At 48.3% G+C, this 22153-nt stretch overlaps 2 protein-coding genes across 13 annotated transcripts in view; one reads left to right on the top strand and one right to left on the bottom strand.

The window, feature by feature from the left end:
* The window catches only part of PIGL (phosphatidylinositol glycan anchor biosynthesis class L), a 50301-nt gene extending 40486 nt beyond the window's left edge, over nucleotides 1-9815 (top strand). For 2 of the 7 annotated variants that reach the window (XM_025278994.3, XM_025278995.3), the window contains 2 exons: nucleotides 8304-8401; nucleotides 9650-9815. In XM_025278994.3, the coding sequence (XP_025134779.3) occupies nucleotides 8304-8393 (90 nt within the window). In that variant the 3' untranslated portion in view covers nucleotides 8394-8401; nucleotides 9650-9815. Of the gene's footprint in view, nucleotides 1-1392; nucleotides 1969-8303; nucleotides 8402-9649 lie in introns of those variants that run through there. The other 5 variants (XM_006079484.4, XM_025278996.3, XR_006549550.2 and 2 more) reach the window with 4 other exon arrangements.
* On the bottom strand, nucleotides 3782-12046 carry CENPV (centromere protein V). 6 transcript variants are annotated; one of them, XM_044939214.2, is made up of 6 exons: nucleotides 11650-12042; nucleotides 9564-9662; nucleotides 8243-8312; nucleotides 7268-7407; nucleotides 4977-5091; nucleotides 3782-4079 (listed from the first exon to the last, which is right to left on the bottom strand). In XM_044939214.2, the coding sequence occupies exons 1-6, from the start codon at nucleotides 12000-12002 to the stop codon at nucleotides 3993-3995; spliced, it is 864 nt and encodes a 287-aa protein (XP_044795149.1). In that variant the 5' UTR covers nucleotides 12003-12042; the 3' UTR covers nucleotides 3782-3992. The 6 variants fall into 6 exon arrangements, with proteins under 6 accessions (XP_044795149.1, XP_025134783.1, XP_044795150.1 ...); XM_044939215.1 differs by having other exon boundaries at nucleotides 3992-4219; nucleotides 11650-12046; XM_044939213.1 differs by lacking the exon at nucleotides 3782-4079 and adding an exon at nucleotides 4259-4401 and having other exon boundaries at nucleotides 11650-12046.
* Between the last annotated feature and the right edge of the window lie 10107 nt (nucleotides 12047-22153).

The raw sequence follows: 22153 nt of genomic DNA on the forward strand, positions 1-22153 counted from the left end.
CCTTACATGTTCAAATCTTAATGGCTGCCTGTGTTCCCTCGCACGGACATGCCATAAAACAGTTCACAAACCCCTGAAGATTGGACATTTTGATTTATGGGTTTTTTACTGTTATACGTGGACCAGGCTTCCAGCTTGAGTCTTAAGAACTCAGACCTGTCAGGAGCCTCAGTAAAGACCAGTGGGCAGCCCACTGTTTGCCTGTTGAGGAGTCAGGCCAGGTGAGGCCCTCTTGGTGGAAAAGTGGTGGTCGGTGGTCTGAGAAGCACTGGGCTAGGGACGAGGCTGCCAGGAGTTCTAGTCCTTAACCCTTTGCATTCTTGCCATGGAAGTGGAAAGGGTCAAGGCCTAGAACTCATGTGGAACTCTGAGAGTCATTTTTTTTTTTAATGTTTTAATTGGAGGATAATTGCTTTGCAATGTTGTATTGTTTTCTTCTGATCAACACCATAAATCAGCTATATGTCTACACATGTCCCCTCCCTCTTGAACCTCCCTCCCACCTCACACCCCATCCCACCCCTCTAGGCCATCACAGAGCACCAGACTGAGCTCCCATTATCTATTTTACAGATGGTAAATGTATATGTTCCAATGGTACTCTGAGAAAAATTTTTATTTAAAAATTTTGGTTGTATTTCCTGTTGAAACTACAGTATGTAATATTTTTGCCTGAATATAGTGATGGTTCTTATTATCAGCTTCAAGCTTATAGTCATCACGGGGTATTTACATCTCTAAAGCCATGGATGTTTGAACGATGAATATAAAATGAGTTTTTTACATAAATGTTTGCAATGATACTCGCTTAGATTATAAGCATTAGTTATGGTCCTTACAGAAAAACAGGAACTGTATTTATAGGGTCTATCTAGTTAAATCAGTTGTTATGATCTATTCTATTTAGAAACCGAGCTACATTAGTTCTGAATAATCAGATAACATTCCCCCACCGGATGGCAAAGAAACCCCTGGACCTATGGGTACCATTTCCTTTCTTCTTCTCAGAGTGGCTGTATTTACCCAGCTTAGCTGATTCAGAGGAGTCTGGGCAGAAAACAGCCCTGCATGAGTCATATACATGGGGTAACAGGGCCAAAGGATGAAGAATATAGGCAAGGCAAAGGAGTGAAGAATGTAGGCTCGAGTCAACCTGAGGGCTCTGGGTTCCAATCTCAGCTTTACTACCTGCTTGCTATTTGAGATGGATGAGTTTCCTCATCTGTTAAAAAAAAAAAAAAAAAGCAACAGTAAAGCCCTTCGCTCACAGGGTTGTTAACTGAGATTGTGCTCGGCTGCATCAGCACCGGCTGGTCTTGTCACGGGGATGTCAGGAGATGGAGGGGTGGGGCGGGAAGCAGCCACTAGAGGCCAATCCAGGGGATTTCGAAGGTTACAGGGGAAGCCAGGTCCGGCTGCGGCTCCGAGTGCGCAGGTGGGAGGAGGCAGATGGAAAGAGCAGAGCCACCAGCTCCAGAACCACTCCTCTCGTCCCCCCAGAGAGCCATGTCCTGCCACCGCAGCCAGCTGCTCTGGTTCCGCCGCCTCTATATGCTGTTCTCCCGCTACATGAGGATTAACTCTCTGAACTTTCTCTGAGCCAGAACGGGCTCTCGGACCAAGAAACCAAGGGAAAGACAGCCAGGGAGCCCAGGGCCTGTCTGGAGCAGGCTTGTCTCCCCGAGTCAAGGACATCCCAGCGTCAACCTGAGTTCCAGGGCCCTCTCCTCCAAACTGCCCAGGCTCTAATAAAATGGGAGCTGTGCAGACCCAACAGGCTGCCAGACCTGAGCGTCTTTCTCTGGGCGACAAAACCAAAGCCACCAAACACAAACCAAGCCAAGGACGACAGCTACCTTGCTAGCTTCTCGAGTTCTTGTGTGGAAGAGTTCACACAATGACACAGTGTCTGTGAACTCCCTAACACAGACCTGCGATTATTATAAATAAACATAAAGGTCTCTGGAATCCCGTCCTATGTCATGTATTTTCATGTTTTTTTCCAAGGCAGGCTCACCCCCCATACACACGCAGAACAGTCTATACTGAATTTGTTCAACCATAATTCCATGGATTTATCTTTGTGGACTATACATCAGATTCAAATCTAGGGAAAACGCCTCCACAAGGGGACCTCCCAGGTGGTCCAGTGGCTAAGACTCCGCGCTCCCAATGCAGGGGACACGAGAAGAGCAAGATGCTACCAAACAAACAAAAAAAATGCAAGTTGCAAAACAAAACATACAGAAGCTGCTGCTGCTGCTAAGTCGCTTCAGTCGTGTCCAACTCTGCGACCCCATAGACAGCAGCCCATCAGGCTCCCCGTCCCTGGGATTCTTCAGGCAAGAACACTGGAGTGGGCTGCCATTTCCTTCTCCAATGCATGAAAGTGAAGTTGCTCAGTCGTGTCCGACTCTTAGCGACCCCATGGACTGCAGCCCACCAGGCTCCTCAGTCCACAGGATTTTCCAGGCAAGAGTACTGGAGTGGGGTGCCATTGCCTTCTCCATACAGAATCTAGTAGTAAAGAATTCGCCTGCCAATGCCAGAGACATAAGAGATTTGAGTTTGATCCCTGGGTGGCGAAGATCCCCTGGAGAAAGGAATGGCAACCCACTCCAGTATTCTTGCCTGGAAAATCTCATGGACAGAGGAGCCTGGTGGGCTACAGTCCACAGGGTCATGAAGACACGACTGAAGCGACTTAGCATTTGTTTTTAGGAGACACAAAACTATATGTTTTATATGCCACTGCAAGAGGGAGGCAGGTCAGAGGGGATGTTCACTGCACCAGAATATACTCCTGTTTCACCTGTAGAATGTTTTACCAGCTCCTTCCAACCTGCCTTCAGCTGATGTGGTGACCACACAGAACCCCAGTCCATCTGGATGTCCTCCTCCTGCTCTTTTTTCTGGTCTACTCTCCCTCCCAGATAATTTCATAAGTCACTTTCCTAAAGCAAAGAGCAATACTTACTATGCATTTGCCATTATGTATGTACATATACACCCAGTAGTTGGTAATGGAAGGAATGCTTTAAGAAAGCATCTTATTGTAATAAATAAAGCACTGATTATGATACGAAGCTACATGGAACACGGAGGGTGGGGCAGGGTACTGGTCGGAAGACTGTTTAGAGCCCTCAGGGCTTCCCAGCACATATAGGACAGAGCCAAGATGCCACAGGCGGCTTCTATTTCTTTCTGACCCTCTATTTCTTCCCACCACAAGTCTGGCTTTACCTTGTGCCCACACCTCTGTCCACAGCTGCTTTTCCCTTCTTTTCCCAAATCCTGCTTCCTTTAAAAACATAGGCTCAAAGTTATTGTTGATGGGTAGAGGGGGCTCAGTTTTGCAAAATGAAGAGCTGTGGAAATTGGTGGCACAAAACCGTAAACATACCCAGCACCACTGAGCTGTGCACTAGAAATTAATTTTGTGTATTTTACCACAATTGGGGGTGGGGGGGGGATCAGAAGCTGATTGACTTTAAAAAAAAAAAAAGAAACAGGCTCCCATCACACTCCCCCAGAGGTCTTCCACAACTACCTCCTTCTCCTCCAGACTCCTGGGTTCATGTTCTTGTCACAGCTTGGGTAGCTTGTGACCACTCACCAGCTCTCATTTGTCCTTTGACACCATGCCCCCCGCCCCACCCCCCAGCCAGGCCATGGCTGCAAGAACCGTAACAGTGCTCAGTAATTACCTGCCACTGAACCACTGGCCTCGGAAGCAAAACCAAAGGACAGGGAAGACGATAAACCAGAGGAACCGCTTTAATGTTAAAAATATTTATTTCTCTAGAAGATCGCACAAAAGTCAGGAAAGGGGACAGAAGGGTAACTAGCCTATGTCAAAATCAGCTAGGGGAGGACAAGAGCTGCCTGAAGACACTGGTGGCCGGAGCAGACTGCAGAGGCCGTAGGCCCTTCCTGGACAGGAGGCGTGGGAGCTCATTCCTTGGACATGTTCTTGATGGTCTTATGCTCCTTCATGGCCTTCTCCCAGTCGCTGCCATTGAACTCTTCCACCACCACGCTGCGCACGGTGCCCTCGTCCAGGCAGTGGGGGGCAATCCCTGCAGGGAGGTGGGCGTGAGAGCCGGGCAGGCTCTCAGACAAACCCACCCCACAGCTCACCACGGCAGCTCCTGGCTCACTCTCCTTCTCTCAAACGGGGCTCAGGGGTGGCCAGGGCTGACCGTCATTCAACATTGAGCTGAGAGGACAAAAGAGAAAGGCTCGAGCCTGGAGCCACCTCTGCTGGGCAGCCTGAGGAATTCACAGGCCTCGTCCAGGGCACTGAGGGGTAACTTTCTCAGCTTTAAATATGTCCCCATCCGTACAGGAAGGCAGGCGGGAAACACACTCCGTGTAGCAGGAAAGGAGCAGACAGGAGCTCTATGGGAAGAAGGGTAGGCGGGCAGGGTGACGTCAGGCCCCCCCAAGGCTCGAGACAGCTGGCCCATGGCAGTCCTGGAGGCTGCAGGCTTCCAGAAGCAGCCTCCATGGCTACTTCCTACCCGATTTGCATAGCGGCTGGCGTCATTCTTAACTGTCTAAGGGTGGTTTTGCCCCCAGATCCAAGAAGAGGGACCTGGGGTTTCCTTGTTTGTGTTTGAACAAGCCCAGTTTTACTGGCATCATCACTGCTGTTCATCCTCACCTCCTTCACGCGCCACCCCCGCCACCCCAGGCCCATGTCCTCCCCCTGCAGTGGGCCCCCCCAGCAGCATCCAGCTCCCACCGCAGCAGGAAATGCGAGTCAGGACCGGAGGGTCTCTGGAGGCCCAGGGCCAGGCTATGCCGTGTCTGCAAAGAGTTCAGCGGGCGAGCCCCGCTCCTCTCACACACGTGAGGGAGAGGCCTGGCCAGGCAGGAGGCTGGCCAGAGACTCCAGCACCCATTCCAGAGTGCGTCTCACCCCAGGTGGCCACAGGGCGTTGGTGCCCCAAGCTTGCCCCCATTCCACTCACCGAAGCCTCCAGGGTTAGAGCGGGGAGAATAAAAGCTCTGGACGCCACAGCGCTTACAGAAGGTGTGCTGTGCCTTGTGGGTATTGAAGGTGTACGTGGTGATGCTATCGGCTCCCTGAGAGACACAGACAAGGAGCTTCAGTTGTCTTTTACAGAAATAAACCCTGTAAAAACCTCAGTGGGGAACGCCCTCTGGCCCGGCTCCCAGGGTCACGAGGACACGTCCTGTCTGAGGTTGGGGCCCATCCTCAAGACCTGGAGACCCATCAGCCTGGAGCATGACAACTCAGGGCTCCCTGCACACAAAACCTCTGACCTTGAGCTCCCCACTGCGGCCCAGGCCTAAATGAGGAGGCATCAAGTGAGGGACTGGGTCCCTGTGTCCCCAGACAGCACCGCTCAAGGCCTTGAGAACATGCTCGCTGGAGTCAAATTCATCTACAAAGGACCAGGAAAGGACATCACAGGCTAACATCCCTAATGGAGACACAGACAGGAAACCCAGCAGAGGACGTGCAGACAGTTCAGAGAAACCGGAGAACAGGTCTCTCTTTAACCTTTGACACGATATCCATGCTCACGAACTGCAGTGAGGTATGCTCTTCATTGTCCCGGGGAAAAATCACCAACTGAGCTTACTCAGAACTGCGTGTGTAGAGAAACGTGCACTCCTGGATGTGAGTCACAGGAGTACAAATCCACCACACTGGATAACATCTGCCAACATTGCAAAACGCACATTTTCTCTAACCCAGCAATGCCACTTCTAGAAATGTATCTTGCAATTAAAACTCTGTATTTTATCCAACCACGTGGATATAGGTGTTAACGCACCATCTGTAAAGGCAAAACCTTATAAAAAATGGAAACTGTCCCACAGAAGATTAAAGGAATCAAGTATAGACATTAGAATGGAATCTCTCCGAGTTTTGAAAAGAATGAGGCAATTCCACTTAGAAATACTAACAAGCAGACAATCTCCAAGGTTACAGAGGGAGCTGAAAAGGCGAGGTTTGAAACAATTTGTGCAGTACACTACCATTCCTATTTTTAAAAAGCACACACCCTGGCACGCACTTTCAAAGAATAACTGAGAAAGCAGCAGTTTATCTCTGGAGACACTGGGTGCCTGAAGGGTCAGAGGTTTCCACATGTCTTCCCGACCATCACCGTGGAGAGGGTCCCTCGGAGCCACACAGAGAAGTGGCTCCCTGAGGGGCCTCTTCTCAACACCCCCACCCCCGACCTCTCCTCCACATACAGGCAGCAGGGAACAGTCACGTGGTCCCCAACCATGTAAGGGTATCTGATCAAACACTTCCCCTCAAGAAACTCACAGTCTCACGGCCTCCTGGGTCTCATCAGCATGAGGGCCCAGTGCTGACACCAGACCCTGTCCATGCATCCAACCACCAGCCTGACCCACCCTCGAAATTTCTGCTGAACACATGGCCCATCTAAGTTGTAATGCCCTGTACATTCAACCTCCCTGCTCACTTCTGTCTCCCTGCCCTGTCAGAAATGACCACCATGACGACAGACCCATGGTCAATTCTCCCGACCCCAGGGGTCACACCCTCTGAGCCTGACCAGTCCTTCCATTCTAAGGATGCTCATTTCCAGCCTGCCCACTGGTCTGCCTCCACCCTCTGGCCACGAAGGCCAACCTGCAGCTCCTTGGACATGCAGAGTGTGCACCCCCAACAGCCTCATCTCTAGGGGTCTGCCCGAGCCCACCAAGACTCGCCACCGGTCGGCCTCTGCCACGCTGCCCTGCTTAACTCTCCACGCGGCACTTCTAGGCCTCTTATTTCTCTGTCTCCCCTTCATAAAACATAAGCCCTGAGGGGACAAGGGCCTCGTCTGCCACATAAACTGCTGGGTTTCAGTGTGACAGAGCCTGGCACACAAGAGGTGCTCATAAACACTGCTGAATCAAAGAATGAGTTCTGTACTTAATTTTAAAGGACAAACAGAAAATTGCTCCTTCAACAGGCTGGGTCAGAGAAGAGAACAGTGCAGTAAACACCAGGGCAATGACTGGCGGGCGGGCCCATGGAGGGGACAAAGTGGGTAACTGTCAACTCTGAAACCGAGGGCCCCTGGCCGCCCATGTGTCTTCGGGGACCACCTGTCTCAAGGGGTCGGGCCACAGTCTCTAGCTGGCACCCAGGGGAGGGGGTCTCGTGGGAAAGACAAGGGCAGGCTTGCTGCCCACTGGCACCCTCCTCCCCACATAAGACACCCATTGGAAAGATCCAGGGCAGACAAAGAAAAGCAGACAAACTGACCCAAAGTGCCCGGGATTAAATCTCAGCTTCTCCTTCCAGACGCTCACTGAGGGGCCACTCATTGCCAAGGCCCTGGGGCCAGGAGTGCAGACATGACCAGATGTGCTTCCAGGAGGCCCTCCTGACCCAGGGAAGGAGACCTTCGCACAGGTCACAACCCCAAAGCAAAGACACTCATCAGACCACAGCAGGCAATGGGACCCGAGGACCAATCACAGCCCCATCCCACCCCGTGAGCACAGAGTGCCAAAGCTTCTGTCCTCTTTGACCAGAGATTTTACTTCCAAGAGAACTGATCCAAAGAAACAATTTCTAAATTATTAAAGACTTAGGCACAGGGAGGTTCAAGATAGCACTGCACTCAACCTAGACGTTCAAGTGTAGAAAATCACTTGTGGCACATTCATATAACAAAAAACACTACAAATACAGCCATAATTGTATAAGTAGAAAGTGGCTATGGCCGGGGAGGGGGTGGAGGGGAGGCCAGGGGCCAAGGGACAGTGGCAGGAAGGCCTTTCTCTCTTTTACCTTGCAAAGCTGGGACCAAGCACAAAATATTCCCCCAAAGAATAAAGTTAAAAATCTTTTCAATCATTTATTTTTCATTGGGAAATGGTAAGAGTCAGTTGTAAAACAGAAAATGAGGTAAAATTCTGTGCTGAGAAAAACGCATATATTTAGACGTATTCATCCATGTCCAAAATAATGCACAAGGACACACACCAAAACACAATAATGGTTACCTTTGATTGATAGGATCTGGGTGATCTTAAATTTATTTTTTGATCCTCCATGTTTATACATAATGGATCAAATATGTATCCAAAATATAAACGAGAAAAATAACATAACTTTTTAAAGAGAAGCATGAAACCTGGGTGACAGGGAAAGTAAAGCCCCCGAGAGGCCCAGGAGGCTCCCGGCCCCCTGTAAGCCAGGGCAGGGCCCCCCAGCCCCGCTCAAAACACTCACCTTCAGAAGCTTGAAGCGAGAAGCTGGGACAATGAAGTGTTTGTTCTGCTTCTTCTTGCAGATGCTGCAGCTACGGAAAGACACAAGCAGACCCCGGACGGTGAACAACCCTATGTGCCCTCTGGGTTTCCCAGTCCCAGGAGCCGGCTGACCATGGAGGTGAAGGCCCTCTCACTGTCCTCCAAGGAAGGGTGGCTCAGGCAGGCAGGTTGGGTGCCTGGGGGCCTCTGCTCCGCAGGTCCACAGCCAGCAGTGCAGGCCACACAACCCTAAGAAAACCAGGATGTGCAGAACCACGTTCCCGCTCCCCACCCCCACCCCCACCCCTGGCTTACGAGCGACGGGAAGGGTGGGTTTTGGAGACTCACAGAAAACTAGCATCAGGCAGATCTCTGCTCTCCGCCTCAGGATCCACATCCCCCGCAGAAACGGACAAGGAAGCCTAGGTCCCCTGACCTCCTCTGCACATCAGAGGAAGCCCAGCTCCACGGCCCACAGGTCCTCAGAAGTAAACCTAAGTCCCTTGTTTTAGTCCCCCCTTTTACGAAACTCTAATTCCACACGGGGTCCTGTAACAGCTTATTCCATAGGGCTGCTTCTTCCATCTGTTAGTACTGGGTCAGGTCCCCGCGGGAGGAATTCCATGGAATTTATTCATTCTTCACATATAACCCAGGTACCACAGCACCAAGGGGCAGAAAGAACTGGCTATTGTTGAACAGTCAGTTACACACCAACCACAGGTCAGAAGGCGAGCCTGGAGGGCCTGACCTATCACAAGGCGGGCAGGTGCTGACAGCGGGCCCTCTGCTGTCCCTGGTAGCGTCACTTGCCTCACCTAGACAGATGTGCCAGGTGGCCTGGGGCATAGCAAGCTTCCAGGTGTGCATGCACTTGCCTCACCCCACCCCATTCTGTGGAGTTCTGCAGACTCTGCCCAAGGCCTTTCATCCAGCATCCAGCCCAACCATCTTCAAGGTACCACTCTCTCCCACACACAGCTGGCACTCGTCTCTGAGAAACTGCCTGGCCCGAGTCGAGGGACCCCTCCATGTCCCCAGGCTGTGCTGCAGGACTGAGCTGTCACACACACAGCAGGCTGTTATTCTTAGCCTCCCACCATCTTTTAAATTTTTAATGAAAACGTCTAACACACACAAAAGGAAAAAACAGAACATGAACCTTTATGTACCCATCACCTGACCCAAACTCCCTGCTCACGGCCATGGTGGTTTCACCTGGATCCCAACTCCCCAGACGATGCTGAAGCGCCCTCACGCGCTGTGTCCTCTGAAACAATGTAGGAAAAGACGACACTCACTTGCAGTCAAAGATGTGCAGGTCAGCCGAGGCCCAAACTTCAAAGCGCACGGCCCCACAGTGGCAGCCTCCTGTGTGTTTCACCAGGCCCTGGTATTCGCTGGAGGGAGCAGAAATCAGAGAGATTAGGATTCCTAAGCGGTCAGGCCGCAGTGGAAAGAGAGCAACAAGATGGAACCGGAGTCTTCACAGGACAACGGGGACACGTTTCTGCTTTTGAGGTGCCCTCAGTTTTATAAAAGGATTCAGTGCCTTCTGTGTCTACAAGCTCTTTTTTCCACTTCTATTTTGCTAAGTCGCAGAATAAATTATTCCCCATGATGGAAAAGAGAGAACTGGGGTGGAGATCCTAAACCAGCCACCTGACCATTTTTATTTATATGGCCAGTACTAATTAAGATTTTTTATAAGCAGGGCAATAAAAAAACAAGGGACAGTAGACAGGGTCCCGGCCTTAGGGACCTTGAGCAGCCATTACACAAATTACTGAATATTTACATGACTGTGAAAAAGGGTGTACAGGCTGCTGAGAAAAAGAAAGACAAGAGGACCAGGCCGAGTCCAGTGGTTCAGAAGAGTCTCTGAGAAAGTTAACAAAAGGCTCCTATAATTCTGCTGCATTTCCCTCCAGTATTTTGCATACATGTGAATTTTTACAGAGCTATCTGTACACATTATGTTCAACTTTAATCCCTTTAAAACTTGTAAGTCGGGTCCTTCATTGGACATTATTAAGATTTGATAAATATCATCCAAGTACTTTCCAGAAGGGCTAAACACTTATCAGTAATGAATGAGAAAACATTTCACTGAATCTTCTCAAGCAATAATTACAGGAAAAGGAGCTTGCTGCAGCTTTAATTTGCATTTATTTGGTTACCAAGACTGTATGCTTTTTCATGTTTCTATACAAGCTGACTCCATTAATTTGATGTATTTTTTCCCTGCATACACAATGCTTACGGTAAAAAACAAACCCTACAACATTGGACAGTGCTAAAGATGAGCCTCCTAACACCCAGAGGGACCCACAGTTAACTGTTTGCTCTATGATCCTCCAGATTTATACAATAATGTTTTAACAGTAACAGTGAAGTTACATATTCTTTCTAATTTAGTTTTTCTTTCTTGAATGAATGTAACTTGCGCCAATCTGATAGGTTAAAAAAAAAAAAAAAAACCTCATCCTTTCACCTCAACACTTTGAAATCTTTTTTTTTTTTTTTTTTTTTTTTTTTTTTGCCATTTATCAGTTTGTTTTAAAGTCTAAATTTACTCCAAATCTGCGTTTTACGACACTGGGCAGTAGCTGGCACACTTTAAGGGCTCAAAATTGTTGGATGATGTAGATTTTTAAATGTTCAGCCTACAGTCCAAGATGATAAACCAAAAAGTGAAGCAAACGGAAAACCCAATATTTCATCTCTGAGAAGCACTCGCCTAACGAAGAGAATTTCTTACGGACAAAAGACAAAAAAAACACTTTTAAGAAAAAGAGATCCTCAAGTTGTTATGCAATTGTTGGGTTGTTTTGTTTTTTGGGGGGAGGGGTTCTAGTGAAACACGACTGACAATGAAATATTAAGGGCGCTACAGGGCAGGGGCCTCATCTAGACGACGAGGCGCCCCCCGGAGCTAACAGCTCACTGCGAACCCCACGGACCGTCCCAAGTCCTCCTGGGGCCGCTGGGAAGCCGGGGGTCCTTGGCCCGCGGTCGCAAAGCTGGGGGAAGCAGAGCCCCGGGCCTTGGAGCGCTCGCGGAGGTTCCGAACCCAGCGGCCCGCTCGGTCTTCCCGCCGCCTGGCTCCGCGCACTGTGCGCGCTGTAACCGAGCCGCCGGTCTCCCCGGAGGCTCCGAACTGTCCCAGCGCCTCTCGCCCCATCCCTGCCCTCACAGCCGCTCTCCAAACACACATGCACAAACACGAAAGGGGCCCCGGGACCGGGGAGCCGCGCCGACCCTCATCCCGGGAAGGCTGCCGCCTCGGCGCGCAGCGCGGGCCGGGCGGAGGCCTTTGTCCGGCCGGTGCGCGGCTCGAGCACCGTGGCGACGTTAGGGGCGCCGGCCCGGCCGCGCCGCACTCACTAAGTGTCCAGCAGCAGCTTGGCGGCGCCCTCGAAGCTGAGCCTCTGCCGCTTTTGGAAGGTCTCCCAGCGCTCCCGCTGCTCGCCCAGGTCCAGCTCGGACGCGGTGAGCGCCGCGGGCGGAGGCGGGGGCAACGGCGGCACCGGCGGCGGCTCCCCGGGGCCCGCCTCCTGCACCGGCGGCGACCGTCGCTTGGCCGCCGGCTGCCTCGCCGCCGCCCGGCTCCCGCCCCCGGCCTGAACCGCGGGCCGCCGTGCGCGATCGGCACTAGGGGCCGAGGCAGGGGCCCTGGAGGTCCCCGGCCGCTTCTGCCCGCGTGGCTTGGTCGCCCCGCCGCTTCTCGCCCGCCGCATGGCTCCCGCAGCCTGGCGCGCAGGCCTCTCCGCCGCGCGTCCCCGCTCACCCGCGCGCCCGCAGCGCCCCGCGCGCTACCGCCGTCCGCGCGCGCCCGCCGCCCCTCTGGCATACGGGGTGCGGCGCCCGCCCCGCCCCGCCCCGGCCGCTGTCCGGCCTCGGCCCCCGCCCCGCCCGCACCTGGCCACCGCGAGCGCACCCACCCCTGCTCGCCGCGAGGCCCGCACCTGCGCCGCTCCAGCCGGCAAGCCCTGCGGGACCGCGCCTCGGGCCTCGGCTCCCGACACTCGGGGCCCGTTTGCACCTGCCGCGAAGCCTCCTGGCCCCCTGAAACCCATGAGTGCTTCCTCCTGCCTTCCTGAGGCCTGGGTCACCCTGAATTCCCAGTCACACGCGAGCAGGCACCCCGGGGCAACTTCATCTCCGATGAGGACAGCACCTGCCTGGCAGGAGCCATCGTGCGCCCGAATGAGCTAGGTAATGTGGATAAATGACCTGCCTCTCCGGGACAAGCAGCAGCTGAAATCAAAGTTCTCACACTTGGGCTTTCCTGACAGATTATAAAACAGCGTCTTCAGGAGCTTGATAGTCAACAGATTTTTTAAATTTAATAAGTGAATGAACTCCACACCAAATGCCATTATTATGGTTCTATTGATCACAGCACCAATTTAAAGACAAACTAACAAGAACCACTGATGGAACTCAAATATTTTCCAAACCTATTTTGTTGCCCTATTTTATTCAGATCTTGAAAGAAATAACATTTTCATATAATAACTTTTAACTAATTTTTTGTGCCCTACTTCCTTAATTTTCACCTTCCTTTGTTAATTGTTTTTATCTTATCATTAGTTTATTGAATTAAATACAGAGGTTCTTTATTTTTAGTATTTTTTGTTGTTCAGTCGCTAGGTTGTGTTTGACTCTGCGATCCCATGGACTGTAGCACACCAGACTCTTCTGTCCTCCACTATCTCCTGGAGTTTGCTCAAATTTATGTCCATTGAGTCAGTGATGCCATCCAACCATCTCATTCTCTGCCACCCTCTTCCCTTTTTGCCTTGAATCTTTCCCAGCATCAGCGTATTTTCCATTGAGTGGGCTCTTTGAAGCAGGTGGCCAAAGTATTGGAGCTTCAGCATCAGTTGTTCCAATGAATATTCAGGGTTGATTTCCTTTAGAGGTGACTGGTTTGATCTCTTTGCAGTTCAAGGGATTCTCAAGACTCCTCCAACACCACAATTGGAAAGCATCAATCTTTCAGTGCTCAGTCTTCTCTGTACATGACTACTGGAAAAACCATGGCTTTGATTATATGGACCTTTGCAGGCAAGGTTAATGTCTCTGCTTTTTAATACACTATGTTTATCATAGCTTTCCTTCCAAGGAGCAAGTGTGTCTTTTAATTTCAAGGCTGCAGTCGCTGTCCAAATTAATTTTATTAATGACTATAAATTTCCCTCCGAGTACAGCTTTAGCTGTATGTATTAGGGGTTCATTGGAGGTGTATAGTTTACACACAGCAAAATGCACATATCTTTTGTCTTCTACTTTTTTATTGAATACTTTTAAAAATTAAGATGAAAGTGATATAACAGACATTTTAACGTGTACAGTTCACTGACACTGCATTCGTGGTTCTGTACAGCCATCACCTCGATCTAGTTCCAAACTCTTATTTTTTTTTATATTACATTTATACCTTGCTGGTAAATAGAAAATTCACTGAGCTAAACACTGTTGTCGATTTCCCTCAGCAGATAACTGACATTTTACTAAATGATTTTTTCTTTTTTAACAAGGCTAGCTAAAGACACTCCATCTGTATTAACTCTTTCCTAGGCTGCCACCTTTGGGCCAATTTATGACTCCTTCATTCAGGGTAAATTCCAAATGAATCTGATTTAACTTTTTAACAAGTTTGCTTTAAAATTTTTATACAGTAGGTATTGGAAAAAAGGAAGATAAAATAATTGACACTTTGCTAAAGTGCAATTTTTGTGACTTTTTTTGGAGGGGTTCAATTTTTTTTTTGAAAGTATAGTTGATTTACAAGGTTTCTGGTGTACAGCAAAGTGATTCATTTATACATATATATATTCTTTTTTGTATTCTCTTCTGTTATGATTTATGATAAGATATTTATATTCCCTGTTTGATAGGACCTTGTTTATCCATTCTATATATAGTAATTTACATCTGCTAACACCAAACTCCCAATCCAACACTCACCACTCCGCTCCCCCTTGGCAACCACAAATCTATTCTCTATGTCTGTGAGTCTGTTTAGTAAACAAATTCATTTGTGTCATAGTTCAGATTCCACATATAAGTAGTATCATATGGTATTTCTCTTTCTGACTCAATTCACTTAGTATGATAATCTCTAGGTCCAACCATGTTGCTGCAAATGGCATTAGTTCATTCCTTTTTTATGGCTGAGTAATATTCCATTGTATATATGTACCCCATCTTCTTTATCCATTCATCTGTCATGGACAAGTAGGTTGCTTCCATGTCTTTTGTAAATGGCTATTGTAAATAGTGCTGCTTTGAATACAGAGATGAATGTATCTTTCTGAATTATAGTTTTGTCCAGATAAATACCCCGAGTGGGATTGCTGGATCATATGGCAATTCTACTTTTCATTTTTTTTAGTGCTGTTCTCCACAGTGGCTGTACCAATTTACATTATCATTTGAATGTGTGGGAGGGTTCCATTTTCTCCACCCTCCCCAGCACTTTTTGTAGACTTTTTAATGATAGCCATTCTGACTGGTGTTTCTCTAATAATTAGTGATACTGAGCAACTTTTCATGTGCCTGTTTGCCATCTGTATGTCTTCCACTGAGGTTTCCTGCCTATATTTTGATTGGGTGTTTTGGTTCTTTGTTCTTGAGTTGTATGAGATGTTTATTTTGGAAATTAAACCCTTGCTGGTTGCGCTATTTGCAAGTATCTTCTCCTTTACCACAGGTTGTCTTTTCATTTTGTTTATGGTTTCCTTTGCTGGCAAAATGCACGTATCTTAAATATACAGCTTACATAACCACCACCAACTCAAATATAGAACATTTTCAGCAGTTTAGAGAGTTTCTCTCAGGTGAAAGAACAGAGGGGACCAGTATTTTGCCTTCTATCACCAGAGGTTAGTTTTACCTATTCTTGAACCTTTAAAAACAGCATATCTGACATCTTTCACTCACTATAATGTTTTTGAAAATCATCCATGTGGTTTTGTGTACCATGATTTTGTTTGCTGTTGTGAAATTAAAAGACGCTTACTCCTTGGAAGGAAAGTTATGACCAACCTAGATAGCATATTCGGAGAAGGCAATGGCACCCCACTCCAGTCCTCTTGCCTGGAAAATCCCATGGATGGAGGAGCCTGGTAGGCTGTAGTCCATGGGGTCGCTGAGTCGGACACGACTGAGCGACTTCCTTTTCACTTTTCACTTTCATGCATTGGAGAAGGAAATGGCAACCCACTCCAGTGTTCTTGCCTGGAGAATCCCAGGGGCAGGGGAGCCTGGTGGGCTTCCGTCTATGGGGTCGCACAGAGTCGGACACGACTGAAGCGACTTAGCAGCAGCAGCAGCAGATAGCATATTGAAAAGCAGAGACATTACTTTGCCAACAAAGGTCTGTCTAGTCAAGGCTATAGTTTTTCCAGTGGTCATGTATGGATGTCAGAGTTGGACTGTGAAGAAGGCTGAGCACCGAAGAATAGATGCTTTTGAACTGTGGTGTTGGAGAAGACTCTTGAGAGTCCCTTGGACTGCAAGGAGATCCAACCAGTCCATTCTGAAGGAGATCAACCCTGGGATTTCTTTGGAGGGAATGATGCTGAAGCTGAAACTCCAGTACTTTGGCCACCTCATGCAAAGAGTTGACTCATTGGAAAAGACTCTGATGCTGGGAGGAATTGGGGGCAGGAGAAGAAGGGGCAATGGCACCCCACTCCAGTACTTTTGCCTGGAAAATCCCATGGATGGAGGAGCCTGGTAGGCTGCAGTCCATGGGGTCGCAAAGAGTCAGACACGACTGAGCGACTTCTTTCACTTTTCACGCATTGGAGAAGGATATGGCAACCCACTCCAGTGTTCTTGCCTGGAGAATCCCAGGGACAGGGAGCCTGGTGGGCTGCCGTCTATGGGGTCGCACAGAGTCGGACATGACTGAAGCGACTTAGCAGCAGCAGCAGAAGGGGACGACAGAGGATGAGATGGCTGGATGGCATCACTGACTCAATGGATGTGAGTCTGAGTGGACTCCGGGAGTTAGTGTGGACAGGGAGGCCTGGCGTGCTGCGATTCATGGGGTCACAAAGAGTCGGACACAACTGAGCGACTGAACTGAACTGAATATTTGACATGAATACATCACAATTTATTCTCCTGTTGGTGGATATTTGGGTTGTTTCCAGCTTGGGGGCTATTATGAATAAAGCTGTTATTTTCATTTGTATACAAGTCTGTCTGTGAACTCATTTCGGTATATACTTAGGAGTGAAATTTCTGGGTCATAGATTAGCAATATGCTCTTCCAAGAACTACTAAAGAGCTTTCCAAAGGCCACAGCATTTTATACTCCACCCGTGTATGCGAGTCATGGGTATGCTATACCCTCACAACATTTGGTATTGTCAGTCTTTTCAAATTTAGCCTTTCTGGTGGGTTTGTTTTTTTTTTTTCTGCATGTCTTTGACAAGCAATGATGTTGAAAAACCTTTTCATGTGCTTATTGACCACTTGGACATCTTCTCTCTAAAGTGTCTGTTGACAGGCACTAAACTGGTTTGTTTGATATATAAGACTTCTTTACGTCTGGATGTGAGTTCTAGGCCAGACATATATATTTAAAATATATGCAACTAGAGATTATCATACTATGTATAAATCAGAAAGAGAAAGACAAATACCATATGATATCACTTATATGTAAAATCTAAAATATATCTACAAAACGGAAACAGACTCACAGACATAGAGAACAGACTTATGATTGCCAAGGAGAAGGGGAGCGGGGAGGAGAGGACTGGGAGTTTGGGACCGGCAGAGGTAAACTATTGATATAGGATGCATAAACAACAAGGCCCCACTGTATAGCACAGGGAACTGTATCCAGGATCTTGTGATAAACCATAATGGAAAAGAATATAAAAAAGGATATATACATAACTGAATCATTTCATTGTACAACAAAAACTAACACAACATTGTAAATCAACTATATACTTCAATTAAAAAAATTTCTTTAAAGAAAGGTAGGAACTTTCCTGGTGGTCCAGTGGTTAAGACTCTGTACTCCCAATGCAAGGGGCACAGGTTAGATCCCTGGTCAGGAAACTAAGATCCCAAATGCCATGTGGTACGGCCAAAATAAAAAGGAACACAGCCTGACTGACACCTTGATTTTATCCAGTAAGATCTGCATTGGACCTCTGACCTTCAGAACTGGAAGATAATGGCTACTTTTAGCCATTATATATACACATGACTTCCCTGGTGGCCAAGTGGCTAAGACGCCAAGCTCCTAATGCAGTGGATCTGAGTTCGATCTCTGGTCAGGGAACTAGATTCCATGTGTCACAACTAAGATGGAAGATCCCAAGTACCATACGCAGTTAAGACCTGGCGCAGCCAAATAAATAATAAATAAATAAAATTTAAGTGGGCATCTTTTGGTTCTAGTCCAGCACCTAAAATCAACATAACGAGGTCTCTGGTGACTCAGGATGTGGATAGACCCAGAGTATAATGTGCTGGCATAAAGATGACAGGGAACACTCAACTTTAAAAGAAAAACATGAAAACCCTTGGCAAATCTGCACACGATTTTAGGAAAAGGGAATCTGAAAATAGAACAGTGTATTCGATTTGCTTTTTTCTAAAGCATAAGTTCCCATGATTTTGGCCAGAATTGCTAGAAATATAGATGCATAAGAGAGTAAATAATATTGCCCTCCAAAGGCAAGCATGCTTTTCTGATACAGTTTGTGCTTGAGACTGAAGGTTGTTTTTGTTGTTTAGTTGCTAAGTCATGGCCAACTCTTGTCACCCCATGGACTGTATTGCTTGCTTGCTTGCTAAGTCACTTCAGTCATGTCCAACTCTGGGCAACAGTATGGACTGTAGCCCACCAGGCCCCTCTGCCCATGGGATTCTCTAGGCAAGAATACTGGAGTAGGTTGCCATGCCCTTCTCCAGGGGATCTCCCCAACCCAGGGATTGAACTGGCCTGGAGTCTCTTACGTTTCTTGCGTTGGCAGGTGGGTTTGTTACCACTAGCGCCACCTGGGAAGCCCCATGGACTGTACAGCCTAGGCTGATTCAGCTCCTTGGAGTGTGCAGAATCCACACCTGCCACCCGAGGGCAGGAGTCCCTGTGACACACAGACCAGGCAGGTGCAGCCTCAGGGGGTTAGTGCCCACTCTTAGAGGCATCATTTTGTACCCACGGGCAGGCTTGAGGCAACCTGCAAGCTTTCCGACTACCTGCAGGTGCAGAAAGCACCTAGCAGAGGTTAGGGTGGGCCAGCCTCACTGTCCCTCTCAACCACAGGAGGAGTACCCAAATCTCTCTGGTCCTGTGACAGGCTTGTTGCTGTCCCTGCTGCTATTTATATCAATTTCTCCTCCCTCCTACGGACATGCCAATGGTAACTTCTGTTTTCTGAGGATTTGCGAGGCCACCACTAACTTCTGTGCCGATCAGAACATGAAGTCTCCATTCTGGGCAGACACAAGCTGGCAGGCATAGGACCTGGCAAGCTGACTGACTGCCCCTGAGTTACCCTCTCTCTGGGCAATTCTACGTGGTCGGTGGTCCTGAGCACCAGGCACAGTGCCAACAGGTGTTTCACATACTGTGTCTGACGGTACTCAGGCAGGCACAGTGAGTGTCCACATTCTCCTGATGTGGAAATTGAGGGTGTAGATAACTCGTGCTCACACAGCTAGCTGGTGGGAGGGCTCATGCCAGAGGGAAGGGCAATGACCTTGGTTGCCTGAAACTTCCTCCCACACCCACTGCGCTCACTAGAACCCCAGCTAATGCCCCTCCCAAATGAGCTCCCTGCGTTCAAGTCTCCTGCCTCCCCTCCTACTCCCTCACAGCGGCAACAGTGATTATTTTTTTTAGCTCCTTAAGCTTTTTTGTTTTGCATGTTCTTTTTTCCAAGGAAGAAGCTGCTCCTTTCTTAACTGACTGGGTTTCACACGGTACCAAAGGCCCCCGCCCAGACACCTCTCAGGGCCCCGCAGTCCCGAGAACATCCCGTGTTGGGTAGGGGGCGGGCAGCCCTCCACTGCCCAGGGGTGTGGTGGGCATACCTTGCTGCCCATAAATACCCTTCACAAATACAGCCCAGCTGTTTCCAGGTAAACAGGCTGAGCTGCAGCAGTCCCAGGACCTGGCACCAGAGGACCCTGCTCCGAGGACAGGGGCTCCACGCTGGCACCTGCACCCACACCTGCTGGCAGTCCCACCCCAGAGCGCCAGGGGGCAGAGCTTCCTCATGGCAGTGGTCCCAGTGCCTGTGAGCCGCAGCTCCTTATTGTTACAGAAACTACAGAATATATATGTACAGGTCAAATTACATTAATAAAAAGAATGTCCAACTAGATTAACAAATGGAGCTTTTGTCCATTTTTCTAATATTCCCAACATCCTCCTCCCTGCTCCCTAAGAAGTAACCACCACCCTGACTCGGCTGCTTATCTGATCACATGTGTGGTGGTGGTTCAGTCATGTATGACTCTTTCGACCCCAAGGACTGTAGCCTGCCAGGCTCCTCTGTCCATGGTATTCAGCAGGCAAGAATACTGGAGGGGGTTGCCATTTCCTTCTCCAGGGGACCTTCCTGACCCAGGAATCAAACCTGGGTTTCCTGTATTGCAGGCAGATTCTTTACTGACTGAGCTATGAGGGAAGCCCTATCACCTGTGTATGTACATCTAAATGGGCTTCCCAGGTGGCTCAGAGGTAAATAATTCGCCTGTAGTGCAGGAGACGCAGGTTCGATCCCTGGGTTGGGAAGAGCCCCTGGAGGAGGAAATGGCAACCCACTCCAGTATCTTTGTCTGGGAAATCCTATGGACAGAGGAGCCTGGCGGGCTACAGTCCATGTGGTTGCTAAAGAGTCAGACGCGACTTAGTGACTAAACAACAACAAACAAGGTACATGTATTTAGACGTTGTTTAGTCTTGTTTGGTTTTGAATTTTATGTAAGTAAAATAGCACTGTATGCATTCTTCTGAGACTGTTCTTTTGTGAATCATCCCTGTGGCCATGTGTAGTGGGAGCTGATCCATGTTCACTGGTGCACAGTATTCACAGAATGAACATCCCACAATATCCATGTCACTGGTGACAAAGATACAGGTTTAGATGTTGCTACTATGATCAATTTTGTTCATATCCCCTGGGGCGGGTGTGCAAGTGATTCTCTAGGATATAGTGTTTAAAAATCTTTTCAGATAACTTAATTATTTGAGTACATGCCAAGGTTTTATTACAGTCTTGCTATAAGAACAAAGGGCTCTGACAGACAAGGTGGGGGTGGGGGAGGGGGCGGTCCTTTACCAAGGAATCCTCCAACACCAGCTAGGTGTCCTAGAATTTAACTAAATCTGATGCCACCTGCCTGGAGTTACCATCAGATCCCAAAGGTTAAAGGCTCAGTCCCACCAGACTGTCCCCTCACCTCCCCCTTCCCAGACACCAATTCCAAGTCAGGCTGTCACCTGTGCTTCTGACCCAGGCCCACGGCCTCCTTCCTCATGGAGTTTGACTGATGTGTTCAACCGGCTCACAGACACCAGGAAAACTGTTTACCCATCAGATCCCCAGTCTATTACAGAGGACATATCTCGGGAGCAGACACACAGGGCCATGAATGTGGGAAGGGATACAGACCCTCCATTCCTCTCTGGGACCACTCTCACCACCACTAGTCCCAGCTCCACTGTTCACCGTCACAGGCTCTCCAAACCCCGTACTTTAGAGATTTGTTTGTAATTTTAATTGGAGGATAACTACAGTATTGTGATGGTTTTTTGCCGTACGTCATTATGCAGGCTTCACTACTTAGGCGTGATTGATGAAATCAGTGGCCACTGACGACTGATTCAACCTCAAGCTCTTCTCTCCTCCCTAAAGGTAGGGGAGGAGGGCTTAAGCTTCCAACCTTCTGACAAACAGCCCCCAAATTTAAGGCCTTTCCAAAAGTCACCTCGTTAACACAAACTCTTGAAGGTTGAAAGGTGCTCGTTACGAATAACAAGAAATTTTTATCACTCTGACCACTTAGAAAATTCCTAGGGTTTTAGGAGCTCTATGATAGCAATGAGGATGAAGACCAACTTCTTACAAACTCATCACCACAGTAATCTCTGTTAGACTGTGTATAATAGAAACATCTAATTAAAGATATTTAGACTCAATAAATAAATAAATAAAAAGATCTTTAGACTCCTGGGGACTTCTCTGGTGGTGCAGTGGTTAAGACTTCCAGATTCCAATGCAGGGGGCACAGGTTCAACCCCTGACCAGGGAACTGAGATCCCATGTGCCATGAGGTGCAGCCAGAAAAAAAAAATCTTAAGACTCGAATTAAAGTATGGTATCTAGTATCTCAGAAGAGATCTTATTTTGGTATTTTGGTTATAATCTATCATAAAATTGCTCAAATATGTTATTAGGAATGCTACCTGTTTGTGAATTATGTAAATCCACAGGACAGACTGAGGATAATTTTTCTTCTATGATAACTAAAGTGATATTGCTGGATCCAGGAAATATTCTTGCTCAATTTTGTTTTCCAAAGGGGTTGTAACAATTTAAACTCTCACCACTGTGGATATTGTCTGACTTTTTAATTCCTGCACATCTGGAGGTTATGAAGTAGTATCTCACCATGGTTTTGTTTATTCCCGATCATCTTGAGCAACTTTTTATGTTTGCATACATGCTCAGTCACTTCAGTCCCGTCCAACTCTTCACAACCCCAACTGTAGCCCACCAAACTCCTCTGTCCACAGGATCCTTCAGGCAAGAATACTGGAGTGGGTTGCCATGCTCCCTCCCAGGGGATCTTTCTGACCCAGGGATCGAACCTGTGTCTCTTACATCTACATGCACTG

The sequence above is a fragment of the Bubalus bubalis genome, chromosome 3 (genome assembly GCF_019923935.1).
Source record: "Bubalus bubalis isolate 160015118507 breed Murrah chromosome 3, NDDB_SH_1, whole genome shotgun sequence".
Lineage (NCBI taxonomy): Eukaryota > Metazoa > Chordata > Mammalia > Artiodactyla > Bovidae > Bubalus > Bubalus bubalis.

Bases quoted from the DNA above. Each gene is read 5' to 3' on its own strand.
- CENPV (XM_044939213.1), bottom strand. From the start codon at position 12,002: ATGCGGCGGGCGAGAAGCGGCGGGGCGACCAAGCCACGCGGGCAGAAG. The intron at 9,663-11,649 runs GTGAGTGCGGCG...TGCTCCCTCCAG, and splicing joins AAGCTGCTGCTGGACACTTA to CGAATACCAGGGCCTGGTGA. The intron at 5,092-7,267 runs GTCAGTTTGTCT...TGTGTCTCTCAG, and splicing joins TTTAATCCCGGGCACTTTGG to GGAGCCGATAGCATCACCAC.